The sequence below is a fragment of the Erpetoichthys calabaricus genome, chromosome 12 (assembly GCF_900747795.2).
Source record: "Erpetoichthys calabaricus chromosome 12, fErpCal1.3, whole genome shotgun sequence".
Lineage (NCBI taxonomy): Eukaryota > Metazoa > Chordata > Cladistia > Polypteriformes > Polypteridae > Erpetoichthys > Erpetoichthys calabaricus.
The window spans coordinates 21,173,233-21,200,058 of record NC_041405.2 but is presented as its reverse complement, the minus strand read 5'-3'; the positions used below and the strand labels follow the sequence as shown (position 1 = coordinate 21,200,058).

Genomic DNA, 26,826 nt, shown 5'->3' with positions numbered 1-26,826 from the left:
CTGGGAGGTTGTGGATCACTTGCACAAAAGAAATGCAGATTTCTTTTATATGAATTGCTTAACTTGTACTTGGGGTTTGGCGGGACAAAAATCAGGGGAGTAACGTTCATCCCAGCCATAGTTTAAAAAGATCATTGTGTATTGTGTATTGAGTCTACAGATGACTAAAAGTGTGGACACACTTACTGGGAAAAGTGAAGCCAGAATTAGGAAAGAAAGCACTTGTTTAACAAGAGGTAAAAGGAGTGATGTGTGTGATTCTTATGGTTGTGAAAGCGGGTAACCACTGCACCTGGTAGGCAGATTAAACCCATCAAGGTACGCCCAGAGAGACATACTTTATAATTTTTTTTTAATGTTTTAATCTTTGCATTCATCCCTCATCTCTGCTCTTATTCTCACAATACATATTCTATTTTATATACTTTGGCCTTCTTATCATCATCTCAATTGTGTCATAACTAGTAGGCACGTAAAAAAAGGAAAATACATTCATAGTAATTGTGGCACTGAGTCATAAACCTCATAGCAGTGACAGGGAGGCAAAATACAAAAGACAGTATGTAATGAAAAAGCCCTAATAAGCTCTACAACTGACCAAAAACAGAAGACTGCTAAACGGCAGTACTATGTAGAGCTTACAAGAGCTCTCACTTCACTCCGTGACTCTGCCCAATTAGTGTAGATATCTGCCTACTATAAATTAGCCATAATGGGGTTATAAATAACACAATGGACATGAAAAAGGTAAGCAAACAAGAAAAGAAAACATGCTCAAAAATGCAAAGAGTAATAATTGTTTTGAAATATTTATATACAGTGGTACCTCAGTATATGTCCGCTTTGGAATAAGTCCAACTTGGTAAACGTCCTGTTTGGACGCGAAAAATTTTGCATGGTATACGACCTTTGTTTGGAATACGACTTGCGTGCGAGAACACCACGCGCTACCCTTGTTTACCTCTCTCGAGACAAAGCCACGGCTGCCCACGAGCGTCAGTACGCCAGTTGCTAGCATTCAGTGAACAACCCGCACTATAACTCTCTGAATTTTCACGTGATTTTGTGTTTTTTCGCGTAAATTTGAATTGGTTGTTGAAAAGTATGACGGTGGCATGTGCATCGGGGACTTGGCTGCTGCATACCTTATGCCGAGAATGACGGCATCTACAATTGTGAAAAACAAAGACGTTATTAAAAAGTAAAGTAAGGTTAAATGTTCATTTATTTCATCTAATTGCTTTTGTATTTATGTATTTTAGTATTAAGCAGTGTTTAAATTATTTTATACAACCCCATCGATGTATAATATGCCAAAAATAATTAATCATTTTCCCTTTATTTCTTATGGGAAAAATTCGTTTGGTATAAGTCCTGTTTGGTATAAGTCAAAGGATCTGGAATGGATTAAGGATGTATACCAAGGTACCACTGTACTTGAATATGAAAATGGAAGAAGTTAATTTTTCCAAAAACATCAGAAGAGCTGATATTCCCTGTTTATGTAATTTGTCTAAGATGGCTGTCTAGACCAGGGATTCCCAAACATTTTAGGATCCCCTTTAATATGAAACCAATACTGCAAAGCTGGGCATGATCCTGGATCTTGGATTCTGCTAATCCTATTCTGCCAGTCCTATTGCATGATTTTTGACAATAGCGGACTTATTATTCAAAGCAAATGCTTAACTACAGCAGACTATTAACAAATATGTGCTCACATCTATATATATAATTCACTAAGCAGCTGCCAGCGCAAGCAAGACACCCATGGAGCATGCAAGACAGAGCCACGCCCACCAACTCTAAGACCATGGGATTCGACAACAACTCACAGAGCCACGCCCACCAACTCGGACGCAACAACTCACGAATCACCTCGTCAGTCGGGTTCGTCTCTGCTACAGTCCACATGGACCTCTGAGCCACGTTGACTTTTCATTATTCCTTTCGGTTACGACCCATGACCGCATCCTCCATCGCAAACTGTTTTACACACTGCATACAGCGATTCGCTTCCGCGACAAACATGCTTCTTCTTAGATGGTCCTGCAGGAACACAGAAAGCTAAACAAAATTTCATACCATACTCCTTATTCCCCGGCCCACGTTCACCCTCGCTCCCACGTGATTGCCACACTGATGCAACTCTAAGACCATGAGATATGCACAATCGCACACAAGCACGCGCAGGAGAGAGAGACACACACGCGAGAGAGAGAGACACACTCAAGAGACAGAGAGAGAGAGAGAGAGAGAGACACACACGCATGCGCGATAGAGAGACACACACGCGAGAGAGACACACGCGAGAGAGAGAGAGAGACACACACGCGAGAGAGAGAGAGACACTTCAACAGACAGAGAGAGAGAGAGAGAGAGACACACACACGCACGCACGCGCATGAGAGAGAGAGATAAACACATGCGCGCAAGAGAGAGAGACACACACGCACGCGCGTGAGAGAGAGAGATAAACACATGCGCGCGAGAGAGAGACATGGCCTTTGCAATGACAATTACTGTTGTATCCTCAAACCCACCCCTTTTGGACAACTGTGTCTTTCCGGAAGTGTTCAGCCATCAATAACTAATTATGCGGCGTATGCTACGCCGCGGGTTGGCTATATCACATAATAGCTCTAGGCTGGGTACTGGCATACTACCTCCAAAAATTAAATAGTTTTAAAGTACCACGATTTTTTTATCTTAAATTGTTAAGTACTAAATTCTTACTAGGCACAACTAACGATGCTATTTCTTAATGAGCCCCAGGAGAATATTGATTTGATCGTTTCAAAAGGGACTATTGATGTTTTTTGTGTGGGTGTGTGTTTTTAATTTTCTATGTGTATGCCAAATGCTTTTTAATGAATCATGTTTAATGTAAAAACAGTAGGGCGATTTGATATGTAATAAAAAAATGCCTTTTAATATTTTATATTTACTAATAGAATAAGTTATATGTGAATCCAGATCAAAAGCAGGAGAAAATAATTCAAGTTACATGCTGCTCATGATCACCAAAAGAGAAAAATAAATCACTAATGGTTCAACGTCAATGTTTCATGGCTGCCCAGTTCTGCTTTTAGATTCAGTCTGTTCATGTATTTATTTAAGGAAGGACAAAGATTATTGAACATTAGTGACTCTTAAAGCTTTGCTGATGATTATTATTGTATTAACAACACCAACCTGAAATGTTAGATACAGTACATGCATTTTATTATTAATAATACTTAACACTGGCTAATATTTTCTTCCTAATTGTATATTTTTTGCATTATTCTGCCAATTTCTAAAATTTCTGAATATGATAATACACCAAACAAGTTTACCAAAACTAAAAATACTGCAGCTTTGGCAGACTGGACCTGTGAGAGAAAGAAAGATGTTTTTCAGACTGCTTGTGTGGGGTGAGTAAGACAGCTCTCACCTGTTGTGACACTGCCTTTCACAAGAATGTGTTGGCCTTGGCATGTCATAGCACGGATCAGCTCAAAGAAAGACAGGAGCTGTGACCTCAAACTCCATGTAACTGTTAATGGCATAGACGATGGAAAGAGAATAGGAGAACGAGGTTGGGTGAGTGAGACAGGAGTGGAGAACCGCTGCAAGAGTGCTGTGAGACTGAGCAGTAGAACTGAAACACAGACTAGGATGAAGACTTGTGTTAGACCACTATAATCAAAGTAGTAGCCAAGCTCAAGCCTGCTTAGCTTCTGAACTCAGACAAGATTGGGCGCATTCAGGCTACTTATAACAGTTTAACTGACAGCCCTTTTTAAGGCCCACTTTCTCACCCTCCAACTGAGAGCTTCAGAATTAGACTATAACTACATTGATGCACCAATTACAGAACATTTTTAATCATGTTTATTTAAAAATGTATGTGAGCGCAATATAAAGACAATCTTAAAAACTGAAATAGATTTTTTTTTTGTTTTATTAAGAATTTCAGCTTTCCCCAGCAGTGCCATGGACCACCAGCAGTACTGCGGCTCCCAGTTTGAAAACTACTGGTCTAGACTATGTGACCATGCCCCTAGTGTTACAAACCCATCAACACCACCACACCTTTAACAGTGTGTAACCATGCCTCTTGAATTCAAGGTCTGATTGTCATTTTCAATCAGCGGAGACAATGGGATGTCACCAATAAATTAAAAAATAAAAAAAAATAACAACAAAGGGCAAGAAAATCACCATAAAAAATATAAAAATGAAATGAAACTCCTGAAGAACCTGACAATGAAGGAGGATATTCGCCCTCCTGTAACTGGGTGGGTGTGTAACTTCTGGACCTTGATGAAGTCTAAATTATAAATTCAATATTTTTTTGGAAATCTCAGGTGTGTGATCAGATTATGACAATGATAACACTCACAACTTGAACATACAGTAAAAGAAAGGTAATATCAATGAATAACATAAGTAAATCCTGGCAAAATTAAGACATTTAACATAATAACTGGAATATGGCCAGCCATATTAATAATCAATGACAACAGATAACACTGATCTCAATTTATTATCTGGTATTTTTCTCTTCTTATTTTACATTCAGAAAAGCACAGCAGTATGATTTCCACATTTATAAGACATTTCTAAATATTTCTCCTTTTGCTATTGATTTAAATGCTTAACTCTCTTTTGTTGATTTCATTATACTTTGCCCTTTCTCTGTGCAGTTTTCCCCCTTCGTTGTATCTTAATAATGACAATTTAAAACGAGCAGATCAGACACCCAGGAAAACAACACTGAAAAATCAAAGGGTGCAGCTACTTTAGAGTCAGACCCACTAATTAGTAAATAATGGATTAATTAAACAATTAGAACACCTAGAAAAGTAGAATGAAAATCAAGATGAAAATCCATCCATTTTCCAACCCGCTGAATCCAAACACGGGGTCACGGGGGTCTGCTGGAGCCAATCCCAGCCAACATAGGGCACAAGGCAGGAAACAATCCCGGGCAGGGTGCCAACCCACCGCAGGACACACACATACACACACACACCAAGCACACACTAGGGCCAATTTAGAATCACCAATCCACCTAACCTGCATGTCTTTGGACTGTGGGAGGAAACCCACACAGACACGGGGAGAACATGCAAACTCCACGCAGGGAGGACCCGGGAAGCGAACCCAGGTCTCCTAACTGTGAGGCAGCAGCGCTACCACTGCACCACCATGTCGCCCCAAGATGAAAATATTGTTGAAAAATGTATTATTCCCACATTACTGCTTAGTAAATTTTAATATTTTTTTTTTACCAAAAGTAGTTTTCTAATTTCTATACTGTTCCCAAAACACTGAATCTGGGAAATAACAGCTCACTTAATTATCCCAGGAGTCCAATTAAAAACAGAAGCTGGTTGGAACAAAAACCTGCAGCCACAGGTGGTCTCCAGGACCGAGTTTGAAAACCCCTGTTCTATAGTATCATAAATATGGGACGGACAGTTAAATAAAAAGCAGACTGATTCATTCATTGAATCCTAAAGCTTCCAGTTTCTCTGGTGTCAAAATCACATTCACAAGAATGAAACACACACACACACACACACACACACACACACACACACACACAACTAAACCTCAAATGCAGATTCCATATGTTAAGTATATAGAAAATGTAGAAATGTTCATTTTTGTAGTTTGATTTTTTACTTCACTAAAAGAATTGTTCTGTTTATTTTTGTGCCAGATAATTGGAATATGTTTAAACAAGATTCTATGTCAGCAGTAATTAATAAACTTTTGGAGAAAAACAGACTTCATGTCATCTGTAAGAAAACAGAAGGAGTCTTCTACAAAGATAAGATTGCAGTAAAAGGTAATGTCACCACAGACATAAAACTAAAAAAAGTTTCAACCTGATGCAGAAAATGAAGTGCAAGGAGACAGAATGGGATGTGATTGTTTTTAATTCCTTTCTCAGTTGTGGATGAGTTACACAATGCTGAAGGAAACATGGTAAAGTAAAATGTGAAAAATGGCTAATATTTAATAGGATAAAACATGCCATAGTAATGAAATAACAGGTGAGATGCTTGCTGGAGACTTTATGTTTCATGTCATATCTACCAGTGTTTATTAATTAAAATAACTATTATCATCATCATGGCCTGTGCTTCAATGTGAAATTCTCTCATTGCAAGTCAATTTCCCATCTTATTTGAGGTCATGCACAAAAGCATAAAGAATCTTTTTGTAACTGCTGTTTTCATTTTCTTCATATATAACACAGGGAAAACTTCATAACAGCATCAAAATTCTGAAACTATGTATTCAACAGAACAGCATGTTGTCATTGCTCCTGAATATTATTTAATAATTTCTGGAGTGATCCATCCATCCATTATCCAACCCGCTGAATCCGAACACAGGGTCATGGGGGTCTGCTGGAGCCAATCCCAGCCAACACAGGGCACAAGGCAGGGAACTAATCCTGGGCAGGGTGCCAACCCACCGCAGGACACACACAAACACACCCACACACCAAGTACACGCTAGGGCCAATTTAGAATCACCAATCCACCTAACCTGCATGTCTTTGGACTGTGGGAGGAAACCGGAGCGCCCGGAGAAAACCCACGCAGACACGGGGAGAACATGCAAACTCCACGCAGGGAGGACCCGGGAAGCGAACCCGGGTCTCCTAATTGCGAGGCAGCAGCGCTACCCACTGCGCCACCGTGCCGCCCTTTCTGGAGTGATGTCTGTCTTTATTCATTTGTGGCAGTAGCAGGTATAAATCACAAATAGGTCCACCAGTTTCCATCAAAGGCTATACTCTTATTACAATCCTGAAAGTTAGACCTTTACAGATAACACAAAAATTATGGGTTGTCAGATTTTCCAGTTTTCCTGTTCCATAAATTAAAAAAAATTCTTTTCAATGTTTCCAATTATCTTCACCTTGCTATTATTTTATCTTTATCATGGAAGAAAGGTACTGAGACTTAATTTCTTTAAAATGCATTTGTCACCAAGAAGCAATTACTCAGGACACCACCCCTCTTTGCATTTCATCTTCATGTGGAAGGGACAATATTTTTCTTAACTTATTTTTGCTTAACATTCCTCTTAAACTTCATTCTCTTCTGAAATAATTAAATCCTTGAAATGTATTTTTATTATAATTTTGTCAAAAAATGAAACTAATGTGATTATGGGTAAAGATTAGTGTTAATAAAGAGTTAACTCCTCTGTTTCTTTTTCTAGGTTCACCTTCCATATTTTGTAAGGGGGTGTGGGTCTTCCCTGGTGAATTTGAATTTTTATCAGGAAATGAAAAGTCAAAAAATTGGAAGAAGAGCATATATATCAATATGAAAAAGCTTAAGAACGTGAGTCATAGTAGCAAACTCACCAGTGTTAATTACATACATATTGTTATCTTTGTAACACAGATTGCATTCCAATGTGGCGGTTCATGGAGGATGCCCACAAAAGCTACTGTAGAAGCAGTTAAAGACAATAGGGGTAGGGACTAAAATCAAAACTAGTTCTTGAAGGAATAATGAGATAGAGTACCTTCCTGAGTGTTTTTTAGAACAGTAAAGGCAAACAGCTAATGAAATTATCATCTGACTGTTTTGAACAAGAAAAAAAACAAAGATAAAGATTTGGGGAGTCCACCCCGTATTTTGTAGAACCAGTAAGCAATGGCAAAGAGTAATCATAACAGACTGAGGCCATACAGATATATTTGGTAAATGGAGGGTTTGCTCTTTATATTTTCTTGGCAGGATAGGAAGGGAAGTGAGGCCAGAAGGAGGGCGTGGTCTTATAGCGGAAGTGGGCAGAGCTTTAGATTTCTTTCCTGTCTAAGCCCTTAGACGTGTGCAGCACTGTCATTATTAGATTAATGAGTTTGGCTCTCCTAGCAACCAAAGGCACACCTTTTTGAGCTGAAATTTGTGGAGCAAAACAAACGACATGTACGTATTCATGTTTAATCACTTCTCTTTCCTACTAATGTCTAACATGGCAATCATGTAAGGTTTGTAGAAATCACCTGAGGAGCTAACAGGCAGAGCTAACAGTTTATTTTTTTGTGAGTGCTAGGTCTTCAATTCAAATGCTGGTTCTCATTTAAAGGCATTTCCCAGCCATTCTCAAGAGGGCTTGTGGTTTATTTAATAATATTTTAGCAAAAATACAGGTGTTTGAAACATTATGTGACAACACAGGTTTACTTCATGAACATTTCAATATTGTTTGCTGTTTATTCTGTGTTGGTCTCCATTGAATCCTGTTCTTCATAAAAAGATTTAACTATTTATTATTTTTAATATTACATTATATTTAAATATATATTGAGAAAACCCAGGGTGCACAGCTCCCCAAACACAACAATCACAGGCACAAATCTCTGCGAAACTTTTTTCACTTGCTCCCTACTGCAGCCCAGTACAAACAGTACACAAGAATAAGTCACCAATATACAGTCCGTTTCTTCTCATTGTTTCCCTCTCTTTCAGGTCACGTCTTCCTTGAAAGCATTGTTCTCCTCTTCCTTCCAACTCCGGTTTGCTTCTATGAGGTAGCTGGCTTCTTTTAAGCTGCTTCCGGGACCATTCCAGGTAGCTGGTTAGGGAGCTCTAGAATTACTCCCAGGTGTGGTGGAAGCCTAAAACAGGACTCTGCAGCTCCCTCCAGCAGCATCCCTGGAACCCAACATGGCTGAGCCGACCAATACCATATCCCATATAGCCCTTTGGGATTCCAAGGAGCCGTGGCACCCCAGGGGTGCTGCCAAATAGCACTTCGGGTGAAATGGCTCCCTTCATTAGTCATCTCACCCTGTCCTTCCATTACGTAGGTGTCCTGGTTGAGTAATGGTGCCATCCGTCACAATATATATATCCAGGGGGCCTTTTGATGCTTCATGATGTGTTAAACATATATATATATATATATATATATATATATATATATATGTTTAACACATCATGAAGCATCAAAAGGCCCCCTGGATTCTCAATAGCAGGAGAGTCCTTACTCCCTGTGCCTGTTATACAAACTAACTCTCAGTCAGCAAAAATATTTCAAATTATGCTTTAAATCTATGACTCATGAAGAACTAGGCTAGGCATCTAACCTTATTGGGAATTAATTTTAAAACTTTACAGTTCCTGTGAAAGACCACCATAGACTTTCACTTCAGAGATTTTAGGCTCCTGCACATGAACTACCTCGGATACCATACAGGATACCAGCAACGTAAAAGTTCTGAAATTGAAAGTGTCCAAACTTTTAATCTTTAATTTGTTAATTCATTAAATAAAGTATAACTGTACATTAACATTTTCAATACAATGCCACTGTTTTCATTTATATTTTTACTTCAGATCTCAACAAAATATACAATTTGGTCAGGGGGGGTGTCCAAACTTTGTAGAACTGTAGATCACACCTAAGACTGTTCCAATACTACAGATAACCCTAAATGATTCAGATTATTTCTTAACATTCTTCTTATCCTCTTCACATTTGAGTTAGAACAGAAAAGTTGTAGACTTGATGGAAATAGGAGCCTGACACTGCAAGTGCGAAAAGCAATGGGAAGAGAACAGCGAGAATGCAAGTGGAGATATATAGTGGGCCCTTCACATCCAGCTGCAAGTCATCTCCTATACATCTGTAGTCAGATCCAGTCCTTTAAAACATTAATAATAACTATTACCTTTGTTAAACACCCCAGGAGAGATGGAAGGTTATATAGTAAAATCAAAGCTTCTGCTTACTAGCTGTGAGGATTTAAATGTAGTATACTATGTATTCATTAATGGTTTAGACGTGCAATTAATTAGTATCATCTTTGATTTCTTTCTACAGCATTTAAATATGTCTGATGCAGAACTAAGCAAATTTAGGAAGATAACTCTCAGTGACTTGTTTAAAGTAAGTATGATCATCTAGATAATATATTTGGTCCTGGCATGAGTCCCAGTTATAAAAGTACAAGACGTGCTCTAAGAATTTTGAAAGCACTTTGGAGTCAATAAATTTTCAACTAAACATAATCTGTACCCAGTATTTAAGACATACAGTGCATATCTCTATATATAATCTTCATTTGGATCTTGATCTTTGTTTGTATGTAAAGTGCTTGATAAATAAAGTTGACTTGACTTGACTTGTCCGCGAATGACTTAGAAGAATAAGCACTAGATGGCAGTAGAGAGACAGCTAAAACATAGGCATTGCATTAAGAATCTCCTCCAGGCTTGTAGTACTGAAGACTGTAGTACTCCAGTCACACCTCAAAACACAGACATTAAAACCAAACAAATTGTTGTGCTTTAAATTAACTAATCTTTATATATAATCTTCATTTGGATCTTGATCTTTGTTTGTCCGCGAATTCATGTTCAACCGACACGGTATCCTTCAATAAGGGCGCGCACAAAAAGGCGAGCTTCAAAAGGGCAACCTCAATTGGACGCATCGAATAAAGGCAAACACAACAAAATTATTACAGAAAATGTATTAGCCAAAGGCAATGATTGAACGTATAAAAAGGTGAAAGCAAGAATATCAAAACATCCAATTAATTAATGCATGAACTTCTAAGCGAGACGAACATTTTCCAATCCTATATTCAGTGTATTTCCAGATGTGTTTCCCGTTGATAGTTTTCTCCTTTCTGAATCTGTAGCCTTCGACTACGAGTAGATCTGCACCTTTGTTGCTCTTCACATATTCCAGAGCCATTTCAACTAAATTATCTACGAATGCCTTTATTCGCTCAATTGAGGTCGCTCTTTTGAAGCTCGCCTTTATTTACGCGCGCCTTTATTCGCCGCACCCAATTGAGGTCGCCCTTTTGAAGCTCACCTTTTTGTGCGCGCCCTTATTGAATAGAACATATAAGTCGGACACACTTCTGTGATTTTCCATCAGTCGGCGTTTGGAGTTCAAGAAAGAAGCATTGGTTCTTCCTTACTCTTTCAATTGCCACAAAGCAAGACGATGCGGAAGACGCCGCTTATGATTAACCATCCATAAGTCGTGGGAAGAGAACCAGAAATGCTCCTCCACCACCACATAATTACTATTAGGACAGTGATTCCGAGTAGGCCGTTCCTATCGAATCAATGTCCAAGGGTTTTGTTTTGTAATTTTGTTTCCCTTATAAAAAATCATAATGCTGTGCGACGAAGGGCCCAGTTCATGACTGACAGCCGCATTTAAACAGGAAGCCCTTCACAGACAACTTTAACACGCGCAACGTAGTTGGGCACATATGGCTAGTAAAGTATATTGTCTATATGAAACAAGGGACCTTGCCAGCCTGAATGTAAAGGCTGCAGCCAGTCCCCTAACAATGAGGTAAGGCCGGTTCCACTTCTTGGGGATCCACACACAAAATACAAATGACATAACAGAACAAACCTAAACACATAAACTATTTAGTTGTTAGGTATAACACTTAAACAAAAACTAAAGCATCAAAATGGAACAAAAAAGACAAAGGACTTGAAACATAAGTCAGGGGAAGAGCTGTGACACTATAACATAAATACATCCAGTATATACACACTGTATACTTGTACATGCGTGAGAGGGGCATTTCAGAAAAGATGGGCTAATGGGTGGAAGCAACGTCAGTGATCCTCTGATAAGATCTCCTCCACTCTAGGGAAAACTGAATTCAGGCTAGTGCAGGTGTTACATTCAAATCCATCCCCATTTTCTTAATCAATCCCATGCCCATAAGGCATGCCCTATGCTTGTGTGTGCATAAAAAAATAAATCAATCAATACAATATGTCAAGAGGTTTACTTACCTTGGCAGTGACATTCATGACTCTGGTGACTCTTCCTAGGAAGTCAGTAGACGGATTGGGAGAGCATGGAGGGTCATGAGGTCGCTGGAAAGGGGTGTGTGGCTCTCCCGATATCTATGCAAAAGGACGAAGGTCCAAGTCTTCAGAGTCCTGGTGCTTCCTGTCTTGCTATATGGTTGCGAGACATGGACGGTATCCTGTGGCCTGAGACGAACACTGGACTCCTTGGGTACCGTTGGTTTGACTTTGTGTTGCTCATGGAGTCCCGAATGAGGCATATTACCTGCATTGTGAGGGAGCGTCAGTTACGGCACTACGGACATGTGGCGCGTTTGACCGAGGGTGATCCAGCTCATAAGATCCTCATTGTTGGGGACCCGAGTGGCTGAACCATGCCAAGGGGTCGCCCACGTAACACCTGGCTATGGCAGATAGAGGGTAATTTCTGGAGAATGGGACTGGACCGCGTGTCTGCCTGGTTGAAAACCAGGAACCCGAGCTGTTTTGTTGTGTAATGGGTGTGGCAACACTCTGTACCAGTGCATGCTCCCCAACTTGACTTGGCTTGACTTGAATACATAAATGATGTAGTTTTCAGTGACAAACACATTTCCTATTTAGATAAAAGTCTGAAATTTGGTGGGATGGCACACCTTGAGCACTAGGTATCCACGATGATAATAATAATAATAATAATACTTTACATTTATATAGTGCTTTTCTCACTACACAAAGAGCTCCATGCATGGAGGACCCAGGGCGCAAACCCATGATCTTCTTACTGCGAGGCAGCAGTGCTACCATTGCACCACCTTTTGCCCTATGAAAGACATTCTGATATTAATATTTAGGAGTAAACCCGCCCACCCAAAAACTGAAAAGTTGAAATTTGGGGACTTTATAGAAATAAAAAAGACCATTAGCCAACTCATGCTTATTTGTTGATATTTGTCAAAAATACTATAGTAAGTGAGCTATTTTAGAACACCCTGTCTTTTATCAGCACAGACAGGCTGCCATTTGAATACTGTCAGCACAACAGCAGCACTTGCCAATAGCATAGATGGACAAGTGAATAAAAAGGGGAAAAAAATATGTGATATGGCCTCCAAAGTGGAGGGAAGGTTCACCATAGTTGAAGTAAGATGTGGTTCCAAATTTCAGGTGTGCTATACACCACAAGTCCAGCTGCTGACACAGTTAGCACAGTTTAGAAGAGAGAGGATGGACACTGTATAAAGTGCATGCACAACACTAAGGGGGACCCAAACACCCACTTTTGATTTATTGTGCCCTAAACTCCATGTGCAAACAAACCCCACCAGGTTTCTACCTGCAGAACAATCACCCTCAAACCTCCCTTGGAATTGTGCAACATTTACACCTTGGACTAGGGTACCAAAAATGCCAGCACCTACACTGACTATACATGTAGTTCACAATACTATTTCTTTTCTATCATTTGCCATTTGTGACTTCATTCTTCACAGTACATACAGCAAATACTGAAATGAATACACTGTTCTGTTGTACTAATATAGCTTTGAGGGAGCACTAGGTCATCATGTGGAAAAAAAACTATTCCACCCCTAGTTTATGGGGGGGTGGGAGGCAACCTCCTAAAAACCAAACTCTCCCCACATGTCTTAATCGATTAAATAAAATTAATACAGGTGCTTTAATTATTGGGCTCAATAAAAAAAAAAAAAACCTCTAAAAATACAAACACGTTTTAACTCCTAATAAAAATTTTAGTCAATAACTATAAAAAAATTGACAGTTAATCAAGGGGTCTGATCTGACATGGTTATTAGAATACTTGAACACTTCAATCCAGAAACCACATGACAAGCACAGATATTTTCAGATATTGTATGATGGACACCAGTTGTTTTGGCTCATTTTGTATCTCATTATAGTTTGGCTACTAATTAAGGAAAAAGAAACAATAAAGGGGTCTGAGTCTTCAAGAACAAGTCAATTAAAATTAATCCAAAAGAAGTTAATTAGCGGCTAAACTGGTTACTAATTAAGAAAAGAGTTAAAATGAAAACCTGCAGCCATTGCGGCCCTCCAGGACCAGAGTTGGGGACCCCTGATTTAGATCCACTACCAGGCCCGACAGTTTCTCTATAGCTTTACTACCTCACCTTATATAACTGCCATAGCGCCACTTAAGATACTTCTGAGTCCTAGCATCTCTGGGCTTCACTAATAAATACTCAATGAACTGTCTGTATTTTGCCAGTGTTTTCCTCTTCAGATCATGACAATAAATGCAATGTAATTGATATTGGTCTCATACTGTATGCCACTATATATAAATAATTACTGTCTTGACTCTGACACACATGTAACAAATTGTGAATTTGGGCATTTTGTACTGTAGTACTATGGTGGAATGATGATTACATCTTGCCTGAGGAAGGGGCCTGAGTTACATCGAAAGCTTGCATATTGTAATCTTTTTGTTAGCCAATAAAGGGTGTCATTTTGCTTGCGTTTTCTACTACAAACTTCTTATCAAGCAGCATCTGAGCATGAGCATTGCTCCATCTCCATCCATCCATTATCCAACCTGCTATATCCTAACTACAGGGTCATGGGGGTCTGCTGGAGCCAATCCCAGCCAACACAGGGCACAGGGCAGGAGGCAAACCCCGGGCAGGGACAATTTTGAATCGCCAATGCACCTAACCTGTATGTCTTTGGACTCTGGGAGGAAACCCACGCAGAGAACCACGGGGAGAACATGCAAACTCCACACAGGGAGGACCCAGGAAGCAAAGTTGTACTGAAATCTCATCACATATTCTCCTCATAACTCAGAAAAAAAATCTGTTTATTGATATTTTACAGTTTCAGAAACTCCACACAGAGCCACAGCAAGGTTTGGGGCAGCCACCCGTATATTGGTATCCTGGCTGCAAAGTTGCAAAATGTTTAACAGCACTGACGTGCACAAAATGGAGTCCAAAACAGAACTGTGGGAATAGGGGAAAGGCAGAGGTTTTTAAAGGTTAAGATAGGAAGAGAAGTCAAAGGGGTCAGGCTCGTAAGGGTCTTCAGCCATAGGCTCGAGCCTGCAAGTGACATCAAAGGGGCCAGAGCCAGCCAGGTCTTCTTCCATAGGCTCGGATGTCAAGAGAGCCTATGTGGAATCTCCCGTGAATGGTCTGCAGGAAAGGGAGAAAAAGTGCACTCTGCCACATCCCAGTTTGACTCAGAATTGTTCTTACCCAAGCCCTTTAGCTGCCTCCCATGTGCACGTGTGTGACAAAAGATAGGTTCCTTAAAACAGCCACCTATATTCAATTTCTTTTTAATATGTTATTCCATTATCAAAACCATTAATCCGATTCCTGGCCTCCTGGTTCAAGGAGGTGGTGGGGGTGCCTTTCAGTGTGTATGTGTGTATTTTAGTATATAGTAAGCATTTCAAAAATGTAATTTATTGCATGGGTTGCCTAAAAGTGCATCCTGTAAACATCATTGCTGTTTGTAAGAACCTTCAGTAAAACATGATTTAGTGTTACAAATTCATTGTCTGGCTATAGTGGTGGGGTGCTAAACTGGAACATAAAACTGACAAAAAAAATTGCTTGAGTGAACAATGTAATCAAATGAAAATCATTAACATTTTAATAATGTCCATCCCATTTTATAAAAAATACAAACTTAAAATCAAAATAAAATGGCTGGTGATGTAACCCCTTTGAGACTGCCATTTTATCCCTGCTTATAATGTTTCAGCAGCAGAGATGATATGAAATGGACGGAGGAGGGCTTTTGCTACGTGTCACTTTTGGTGTGATACAATTACTGTAGTTATTGGACCACTGATAAATGAGACATATTTTTGCATAAGTTAAGTAAGCGAAAGTGTATCTTGTAATATGGCAAGGCACTACAGCCATTAACTCCTTCCAACTGCTGCTTGTCTACTCATACAGGATGCAGATGGAACAAACATTTTTACAGAACTTTGCTTAGTAGGGAATCATTTTTCTGGGAAGGAGGGAGGAAATGTTGCAGATGCCCCACATGCCTGGATGACCTTTTCCTTTGCAGTAAGGAGTGTCATCTTCAGATGTTGTGCTGCTTCATTTGGCATCCTGTGGAGAGCCAAACCATTTGCATGTATCAGAGCTAACCCTCCTGTTCTAAACTCTTCCTCATCTGATCATTGCTATATTATTTTCCCCATACTCATCACCACCTGGCAGCATGTGTGGAGTTGTCATTAATATTTTTAGAAAGATAGGTGGAAATTTTGTGGATTTCCTTAACATTCACAAGAAGTTCTAGAAAGTTATTCACTTAAAGGCACAAGATGTTTCAAATTATTGTTGTCGCCCATTTACTTCAATGATTTGTCTCTTTGTTTAGTGACCCCATATGCTTCCGAATGCTGCTTTACTGTGCCTTCAAAAACATATATCTCTGAAATTCAGGAATAAAATATTTAAGATTTTCAAAGATTGTTTATTTAATGAACCAATCTGCCCAGTGATAACAGAAAGAGTGATGCTAGGGTCGCAGTCAAAACTGCTGATTATTATTAGAGGTAACACAAGCGCACAAACAGGTAGTGAATAAATTGTTTTCTCCCAATTACAATTTTAAGTTCACAACTTAATCTTAATAGAGTGGTAGAACTAAGCCTTCTAGAAGAAATTGACCTGTTTCTGGGATTTATTCAGTGGAAGACAATCATATTGTACTTGAATTTGCACTCCATTAAGTTACCATACAGTGAGTAGAAGACATTTAAATGATAAACATATGTAATCTCATAAAAGGATAACAGGAAGATTTTAAAAGCAGAAGAGAGCCTAATAAATATGAACGAGGAGAGGGCAGCACTTAACACAAAACCATTTTAAAAACATACTTGTAAGTTCTAACCACAGTTCTCTTTGTAAATTGTATGTGTTCTGAGCTCTCTTCCAGAAAGTTTAGATTTTCCTTTATAAGCAAAGCTTCTTCCTAGGTGAGAACGTTATTGTTATTTTATTTTGAGTACTTATATAGACAGGACCTCTATAAATACTTGGTCAAAATTAAACATACACAGGAAGCAAAATGCAAGGAAATGCTTCTTCTCTCAAACCCACTAGGATCCCATGGCACCTGCACAAGTGGTCTTCTCATCCAATAATACAAAATGGTTTAGATCAGGGCATTCAATAAATGAGATAAGCAGCCAGGATCAGACTTCAGAACAATACCCGGCATCTGCATTTACATATTGTTGTATACTTTATCTGCTGTTGTTAAGTATAAAATTAATGTTAAATAATGTAATTGGCAAAGCATCTTTTATTCAATTGAATTTTTTCATTCCAGCAAAGTGGTGTAAAACTTCCAAATCAGAAAATGCGTAGGCCTAAGCATACATTGAGGTAAGAATTTAACCATTTCACATCCTTTGAAAATCTGTAAAAAGCTGTAAAATCTTTGTAGAATTTCTACATTTTTTGATTAATGGAGTCAGCATTTCCCAGTCCAGAATCTATCACACTGAATCTCTGGCGCTCTTACTCTTATTTTATAAATTGGCTATTCTCTCAGATAAACTAAGCATTTTTTTTCCTTTCCTAACATATATTTTGTCTTCTATTTCAGACCTTAAAGAACTGATTTCAGCCATGAAGTTTGTGGATTTATAAAACTTCACCTTTTGGAATAACCTACAGATTTATTTATTGTCATTTCCTATAAATTATTGGATACATAAAAGTTTTAGACATCAACAGAAATCAAAACTGCACCACATACCAAAATTGACATAATGTTTATATTTATCAATGATTTTCTATCATTTTTGAAACAGTAGCAACCCTTGGTGTGTTAGGGCCCTGGTTGTTTTTAAAGTCAGTACCTCAAACCATTGAGAGGAGAAGCCTAGACTAAAATAATCAAATACAGTTTCAATTAGACAGAATATTAGATTGTTTTAATGGGAACCTCATCCCATTCCATTCTCTCTCTTTGCTTTTTGCTGGTCTCCCTTAATTGTTCATTCATTTTCAGTGCTTCTCCTTTATGTTTAAGCCACTACGAACAAGACCTCAGTTTATTTGCAAATTAAATCAGTCACCTAAGTGTAGTTTACTGTTCATAGCCCAGCGACTGCAGTCTTCAGTCTTCACTGAGGCATTAACTGCTGATACCTGTCTTAGCACCGACTCTCCTCCTATAGGCTGGTTTAAGATTTGTTTTATTAGAGTATAAGTTTAGAAGGCATTTCTTTTTCCCCAATTGGATGTTGTTTAATTTTAGATTAAAGGTTTTCTTTTGGACTTTTTTTTGGAGGTTTTTTTCCACAAAACCGATTTTAGTTTAGTGTTAAGTATTGGTTTAGGGTTGGAGCTCCTCTTAGCCTGTCTTAGCTTTTGTCTCCTTTTGGTTGGTATTTTTTAGGATGTTAACAAAGATTTAATCTCTTTTGCTTGCAGGTTTAGTCAGTTAATTTTCTCTTTCTAATTAATTTGTAGTTCTAGTTTAATAATGAAGTACTGATTTGATTTCTTAATTGTGCTAAGTAGTGATTTAAGGATTTGTTTTATGATTTAATTTCTGTCTATAATATAGGTTTAGCTCTTATTTGTTTGAACTTTAGTTAATTAGTTTTGGTGCATCTTTGCCAGGATGAATCTGCAAACCAGAAAGCTGTGAAAGCCTTAAAGAAATAAACTCAGGTGATTTTTAGATACAACTATATGTCAGCAATTTTCTAAATTGTTTCTGGGTTAATAAATTTTTCTTTTCAACTTACTTCTCTATGAATCACAAACACAATAAAAAAATGTAATTCTACTTTTGTTTGGTTCTTATTTCCAGTCATATTTTGGATTTATTCCTGGAATTTGCGTTATGTGGCGTCATCAGCACAACGCTATTTAATATGGCACTCGGTGGGATTTCAATGTACTAGCTTGTGTCGCAGGTGGCCAGGATTATTACCTGGCCGGGACGCCAGAAAGGACAGGAAGGTGGCGGGAATAGCTTCCGGGCCACGAGGGCACAACCGCCATGGAGCAGGAGAGGACCACGGGAAAGGATAAAGACCTGTTAGACTTGTTGGGACCCATGGCCACCGCCTGGGGGCGCTTTACACCTCGTGGGACCCAGATATTGTTACTTCCGCCACACTCGGTAAGATGGCGGAGGAATCTGCCAGGGACACCCGGAGTGTTTCCGGGGCAAAGGGCAGCACTTCCGCCACACCAGGAAGTGCTGCCGGATGGACGTCATCAGCCACCTGGAGCACATCTGGGCAGGAATAAAAGGGGCCGCCTCCTTACAGTCATTGAGCCAGAGTCAGGAGTGGGAGTAGGACAAAGCTCCCTGGAGGAGGATAGAGGTGGCCAAGGACTGAGAGAAAGAGAAATATTGGGGTGACTATAGCTGAGTGCATTGTATGGAGTGTTGGAATTGTTTATTTATGGAAAATAAAAGTGCGTGTTTTATAAAGATGTGGTCTCCGACTGGTGGTGTCCGGGCAACTATCACACTTGTCAGTACTAAACAAAATCTCTCACATGTGCTTTGGTAAAATAGTTTTAGGTTCTTTGAAATTTTTCGCTAGGCTCTTTTTTATTCAATATGTAGTCATATGGTTGTTCAGACTTTTGACCCCAATTGTTTTCTGACTAGCTTACTAAGGTTCTTCTTTATTGGTGGTCAAGTTAATCATAGAAATGCCTAAATCATTTTTCTGAGCCTACTAAGTTTGTTTCACATGTACGCCCTGCAATACTTATCTCATGAATCCTTAACAAGGGCAGGCTGCACAATGTGGAGACCAATCTTATTTTCAGTTTTCCACCACTGAAAGGATTTAACATTGAACCACTTTGGGGTTGGTGGCAGGACTGGCATTCCTGCCGCTGTAAGAAAAACTCACACTGTTCCGATATGTTCGAACTAGCGTGGTGCTGAGGTGTCAGCTTTGCTTGGGTCCAAATTTGTGATTCTGATGAGGTTCGTCATGTGGTGGGAGCAGCAAAGCGTCTGTATTAGTGTATGCTCCCAACTTCTCCCTTTCTCCAAGTCTGTTAACAATGGCAGGCTTCATGCTGCTCAGACCAGTCCAGTTTTCCACTACTACAAGAGCTTAACCTGAAAATGCCTTAACATGGACAGGCTGCATGCCACCACGACCTGATGGCAAGGGTGGAATCTGAATGCTAATGTCCACAGGAAGGAACTGAGCTACCCTGAAAGAACTGCACTGTATACCCTAACAAATACCAGGAGCCTGCTCCTCAAGGTTTCACAGACCACCACCTGCTCGTAATTCTCTACCTATGAAAGGATTTCATCTGAATGAGCACAGCACATTACATTACAGATGCTTTTAATACTTACACTCTGGACTAAGATCCTACAGAACCTGGATACGTATTTCAAACCCTTGTTCCATAGAACCTTCCTTCAACCTTCTATGATTGCTAAAGTCAGTAAATAAGGCAGTTTCAGTGAGGTAACAACAAACTATACTTCAATCTAAACTTGTGTTTTGTATAAATAAAATGAAGGATGTTGAGAAATATGCAAATATAAAAGTAAATGCTAAAGAAAAGTGTTATAACTTTTAGATTATATAAAGTTTAGGTTCACTTAATGGTGTTGTACACTTATAAGAAGAGTATTAAGTAAGTGCCTGGGACATTTTAGTCAACATCTTAATTTAGCTAAAAGTAACTTCAATGACAGAGTCCATTGGAAACTGAGTTGGTGGATTTTGGCCGATGCAATTATTGTCAATTCTTGCACAACCAGCCACCGAGGCATGCTTTTTCAATATCTGTCAGGTTAGCCTCCAGAAGCAGTGTAAATTTTGACAATACATTTTGATTTAGTTTATAGTTTTAGACTGACTTAGTTGCATTTTAGTTTTAGTCATTTAATTTGGTCGTTTTATTGGACATAAAGTAAATTCATTTTAGTGAAGAAAAAGTAAATCGGTTTTAGTCAACTAATAGTAAAAGTAAATTTGTCACTCAAAATCAGATGGATATCTTAATATATGAGTATGCACAGAATATACTGTACCGCTAAGTTAAAATACTAACATGCACACTGTGGCAAGCAGCCCGGACACAGACAGGCGGACACCATCGACTCAATACCCAACACACGTTTATTATACATTTCACTATTTACAATGACGCACACAACCCCAGTGCAGGCCCTTCACTTAATGCCTTTCTTCTGGTCGCCTCCACTCCTCTCCTCCGAGCTCCGTCCTCTTCCACCCGACTCCAGCCGTCGAATGGAGGGAGGTGGCACCTTTTATCCCCATTCAGATGTGCTCCAGGTGCCTCCCAATGAGTGCCTGCCGGCACTCTCCAGTGTGGCGGAAGTGCCGGCTGTGCACCCGGAAGCACTCCAGGTGTCCCTGGTCTTCTTCCCCCCAGCACTTCTGGGTGTTCTAAGCTCTGTTCCCGTGGTCCCCAAAGCCACCAGAGTGGTCGCCGCCTCGTGGTCTGGAAGAGGCATAATCCCTCCTCCGGTCCTTCCGGGCGTCCCAGCTGGTTACCACCCCCAGCCACTTGCCACAACACTAATGTGCCAAACAATGTGTTGTGATTGCTGAACATAAAATAAAGAGTAGGTGTGGAAGGGATTTACTCCAAAAGATTCTGCTCAGATAATTGCAGTTTTCTGGCCTTCAACATGCCTTAGTTATGCTGCTATAATATTTTACCAAGAAAAAAAAGAAAAAAGAGTGTATATACAAATGCTTTTACTACATTCTTCACTTATTAGGGGTTATGCTCACAGTCTACCCTCAAAAACCAAACGAATAACACAAATTTAGTGTACACAAAGAACGATAGACACTTGGAATAAGCGACCAAGTAGTGTGGTAGACAGTAAGACTTTAGGGACTTTCAAAACTCGACTTGATGTTTTTTCGGAAGAATTAAGTGGACAGGACCGGCAAGCTTTGTTGGGCTGAATGGCCTGTTCTCATCCAGATTGTTCTAATGTTCTAATGTTTGCAGATTTGTATTCAGCAATAAAGCAGTGCTGTTCTGCCATACTGTACATGCACATATCATTTTTCTTTTTAACTATTACATGAATGATGAAAAGCACTTTGTCCGAGTGTCCCTTTTAATGGTGATCATATCTAAATTTAGCTCTGGGAGGTTATAATAAGAATGTTAAAGGATACGTTTGGCATTTTTCATGTCAAAGTTATTTCTCACAATAATGATATTAATTTGCCACATAAAATTGCTTTCTAGAGCACATTTTTATAAATGTAATTCTTTGTCTGTTGTAGAAACTTATAATGGAGCTCTATGGAACCCCATGTCCATATGTGATAGAAAAGGCCTTAACATACTAAATATGTCTAGTTTGAAGCAGCAAAGACTTTGATTTAAGAAAAACCCTTTGTTTTTCATTTATGAATCATTGTTGTGACAGCAGAAGTAAATTAGAAATAATCATCTTATCACAGAATCATGGTCTATTTTCTCAAGGTAACGATACATTTCTTGCTCGTTTGTGTGCTTGCAGCAGCCATGGAGTTATAATAATAATAATAATAATAATAATACATTTTATTTATATAGCGCCTTTCCCAAGCACAACATGCTGACAGCACAAAGCTGACCCATTCCTCCACCTCCACCAAACTACAATCTGTGTAAATATTTTAAGGCCACTAAGCAAGATGCACAGTGAGTGGCACCACAGAGAAAAGTTCCCAATGGAGTTTCATTGTACTTTGTACACATAGCAATGCATCTGAACTGAACTTGTATTTGTAATAAATGCCATACATTTTTTAAAGAGGCAAGTTACTTTAGCCATATCACATCTGGCACAGTCATGATCAAAAAAGAAAAACACACAACTCCCATCAAAAGGTAAAGTGTATGATTGAGCACCACAAACCCATTATCAATGTTTTTTTAATGCAAGATGAGTCACGTTTGGGTATGGTGTATTAATAAAAGAACTACGCACAATGCTTTTGAGTGAGTAAATTTATGACTGTGCTGGTAGTTCTTCTGTAAAGACATGCAGACTCCATATAGGACCTGGCGCTGAGAGGCAAGACTTACAGTCCACTCTGCCTATAGAAACTATTCCTGGACTGAACTTTCTAAACTTCAACATGATTAAGCTTGGAAGAACTGGCATTGTTAAACTGGCCCTATAGTGTGTGTATATTGTGATGAACTGCCAACCTGTCCAGAGATTGTTCCTGCCTTGCATCTGATGCTTGCTGGGATAGGCTCCAGCTGGATCGTGTTCTTGTAGACAACCAAAAAGAATGGGCTTATGTGCCCCCATGAAAGCAATGGCAAGACATCTGTTCCTTCCTTTAAAACCTATCAAGCTCATTGCTTTGCCTGGCCATAACTCTGCTCCATAAATCAGGACTCATTGCCTACAGGGTGTGGTTGTAAGGCTGTTGTGATCTCTTTTACTTCAGAGGACAACCATGCTGGACTGAAAGAGTGGAAGACTTGTCTGAATCGGAGTTGGTTGAGGGTGCCATTAGGCCATTTGTTGGAATTCAGGGACATTGTACGTAAAAACCTTGACAGAAAACTGCAACCAGAATGCATGACCAAGGAGACAAATGAGAAGAGCTTCTGAACAAAGAAATAAAAGAACAGTGAAGATACTTCCATATGCCAATTGTCACACACATGTGAGAAGAAGGCAGCTAAAGAGGTTAAAGAATCGTAACAACTTATCTGACCAGGGGGCAGAGGGGTGCACTAACTCTCTTGTTCAGTTCCTTGCAGACCTTTCCTGGGAAATCCCAGCAGGTTCCGAAGCCCAGAAGAAGTCACTTCCAGTCCCGGCCCGAGGGCGACATCACTACCAGTCAACTCCCCATAAAAAGCCACTCCCTTCCTCTGATGAACTGTCGTGGACTCAGTCGTGTAATCATACACAGCGCTATACTCTCATTTTTTGCAGCCAGGATCACAATATAAGGGTGGCGGCCCAAACCTTTGTGCGATGTCTGGAGTCTCTTTTTGTGACAGTGGCATAGTCGGCAGGATGCTGTCTCAGAAGAAACAGGGACAGGACCTAAATCCAAACCAGGTAGGAGAGTACTCGGGCTGAGTTTCTGAATGGGGAGTACATCTGACGGTCAGGAAAGACCCGGTCCAGGCTCCACTCCGAAAGTACAAATCCGGGAACAATTCACACCAAGAGGAGAGTATGAAAGGGACCCACAGACGTGAGCTGGATTCTGGGGATAAAATGAAAGGGGCTTATTATGTTCTCTCAGATGAGAGAGCTGAGCCACCCATGGGGACCGAGGTCCCAGGTACAGATGGGCTATTCCCAGACCAGCAGGTAAGGAGGATAAACCCTCCAGAAGCAGACTATGGCTCTCTGGGAGCAGGTGGCGTTATGGATATGGCCATTTGAACTTAGCACCTTCCAAATAGTACAACAGGTCGCCTGCTTCTTTTATACAGCGTCTTCCCAGCAGCTTTGCCCAGACAATCTGGGGAGACTTCCATTCTATGAACGGTACGGCTCATAAAAAGACCAATGCCAGTTTCAAAATCTGGGCAGCCTGACAGTGAGCCCTCATAAGGTGTTTTGGCCGGCACCCCGGGAGCAGTTGATAGTGGTCACTCCTACTGAGCATTTTGAGGAGCGTGAGTGACCGGAAGAAGGATGGTTCACCGCGTAAGGCCAAGAAGGCAGCGAGAGTCGGAAAGCCCCAGCATGAGCGCTCTGGTCGTTGGGGAGCCCAAGTCACGGTTTGGTGAAGCCTTCCGGGGCCAGGGATCAGCGAGGTGAACAGACCAGCAAAAGAAGGCAGAATGAAGGTCAGCTGCAGGTAGGGTGGCTCCCCTGGTGCATAGCCTGGACGGGAGAAGCAGAGGAGTCACCAGTAAAAGAAAGGCACCGGGCTTTGTGTTGTTTAACAGGACAGCTTCCAGCCATTGTTTTAGCCTTGTTGTTTTTAAAAGAGTTTTTTCTAATGGATTTTAACCTCGATGATTTCACCTATTTTATGGATTATTATTTAATGACTTTTATTTAAAGCACTGCACTATTTATTTGAACACTGTTTTGATTTTGCTGATTTTATTAAAAGCACTTTGCACTTTTTGCACCATCCCCTTTCTTCATTGTTGTGCCTCACTGCCTAGTTCATGGGTGACATTACCGATGGTGTCAGGTTCAGAGCTCCCAGAACGAAGATGGGAGCATGGAGTGGAACCCGCATCATCACAGTCCCCCAGCTGTTTTGTTTAGGCAGTTCATAGCCTTCCTGTGGTGGATGACTTATAGACTCATGTAAATCGAAACACAGTCACCTTTGCCAAGCTGGTTTGAAAAACACTCCATTCCTCCCACCATTAGTGTACTGTATATGGGGCCATGCCCAGCCGGGACGCCTGGATGGACCGGGAGAGGAACAATACCTTCCCCGGGCCATGAGAGGGCAGTCACACTGCCCTGCATGGGGGCCACGGGAACGGAGTTTGGAAGCTCATACCTCTTGGGGCCCCATGATCACCACCAGAGGGCACCTGGATAATTATGGAGCCAGGGAAGGCAGCACTTCTGCCCCACCAGGAAGTGCTGCTGGGAGAAGATCAGGAAGCACCTGGAGCACATCCAGGGATGTATAAAAGAGACCGCCTCACTCCATTCAAGGAGCCAGAGTCGGGAGGAAGAAGATGAAGCTTGGGAGGAGAGGTGTCAAGGCGGCAGGGAAACGAATTGTGAAGGAAAGAAGGGATTTAGTTTGGGAAGAAGCATTGTGTCGGGTGGTGTTAGAAGAAACTTTAGTAAACGTGTGTGTTTTGGACATTCAGTGTCTGTGTGTCTGTCTGTGTCTGGGGGCTGTCTTACCACACACACCACCACAGGCAGACAGACAGACAGACAGATCTTTACTTTTTGATACAGAAGTATTCATTTTGCTCAACCATGCCAGTCCCAGAATTGAACTGACAACATTTTTTCTGGTTAAAGAATGTGATGTCCAAATATGTATTCTGATTTTTATTGTTATTTTCAAATACTTCCATCTATGACACAAATTTTGTTCAATTTGATATCTAAATCTGTTCACTGCTGGGTGAGTGAGTGTTCATTCTGTTCTATTAAATTCTATTAAATTACATTCTGAATGTATGTTCTCAATTTTTTAGTCCAAATTGTAAATGTAAAGCAGAAATAGGTAGAAATACTCAGGTAGATTAAAGTCATACCCATTTAATCCAGTTACGAGTCACACCGGCAGAGCCTATTGCAACAAAATCCAAAGCAAAGCAAAAATGGGGAGTACAAAAAAAGAGGATATATGAATTTGAAAAGAATTATGAATATGCAAATCATTTTAATAGGACAGGACCGTGATCAGTGGTTATCACTATGGCCTAAGCATGGTATAGTACTTTTGAATAAAATCATTTAGCCTGTCATAGGAACTCCATGGATTGTGCAAGTTGCCTTCACTTATACAGTATATGTAAAGTTCTACGTTCTAGCCTGACTTAAACTAAGTGAATCTCTTTTAAGGTAAGAAGATATTATTATTATTATTATTATTATTATTATTATTATTATTATTATTATTATTATTATTATTATTATCCATCCATCCATCCGTCCACCCATTATCCATCCCGCTATATCCAAACTACAGGGTCACGGGGGTCTGCTGGAGCCAATTCCAGCCAACACAGGGTGCAAGGCAGGAAACAAACCAGCCCACCGCAGATTATTATTATTATTGTTGTTGTTGTTGTTGTTATTGTTATTATTGTTGTTATTATTATCATTATTATGATTCACATTTGTCCTCTTCACTGTTCACACAATCAACCATAACATAATGACAATCTTGGCATACCAGGCCACCCTATGCTTAACAATTTCTTTCAGCCTTTCCTGAGGAATTCCCAGATGTAGTCCATCCCACACATCCCAGGTCTGCACCTCAGTCTTCTTCTAGTGGCCTTTCCCTGTCAGTGGGATTCCAGGCACATTCTAA

The 26,826-nt window shown here is 40.0% G+C and overlaps 2 protein-coding genes across 4 annotated transcripts in view; both read left to right on the top strand.

Moving 5' to 3' along the window:
* The window catches only part of LOC114661935 (uncharacterized), a 70,768-nt gene extending 53,326 nt beyond the window's left edge, over positions 1 to 17,442 (top strand). The window contains exons 4-8 of the mRNA XM_051934915.1: positions 5,714 to 5,842; positions 7,234 to 7,358; positions 9,853 to 9,918; positions 17,157 to 17,212; positions 17,436 to 17,442. Of these exons, the coding sequence (XP_051790875.1) occupies positions 5,714 to 5,842; positions 7,234 to 7,358; positions 9,853 to 9,918; positions 17,157 to 17,212; positions 17,436 to 17,442 (383 nt within the window). The remainder of the gene's footprint in view (positions 1 to 5,713; positions 5,843 to 7,233; positions 7,359 to 9,852; positions 9,919 to 17,156; positions 17,213 to 17,435) is intronic.
* The window catches only part of LOC127529834 (uncharacterized), a 325,899-nt gene that overhangs the window by 272,930 nt on the left and 26,143 nt on the right, over positions 1 to 26,826 (top strand). The window lies entirely within an intron of this gene.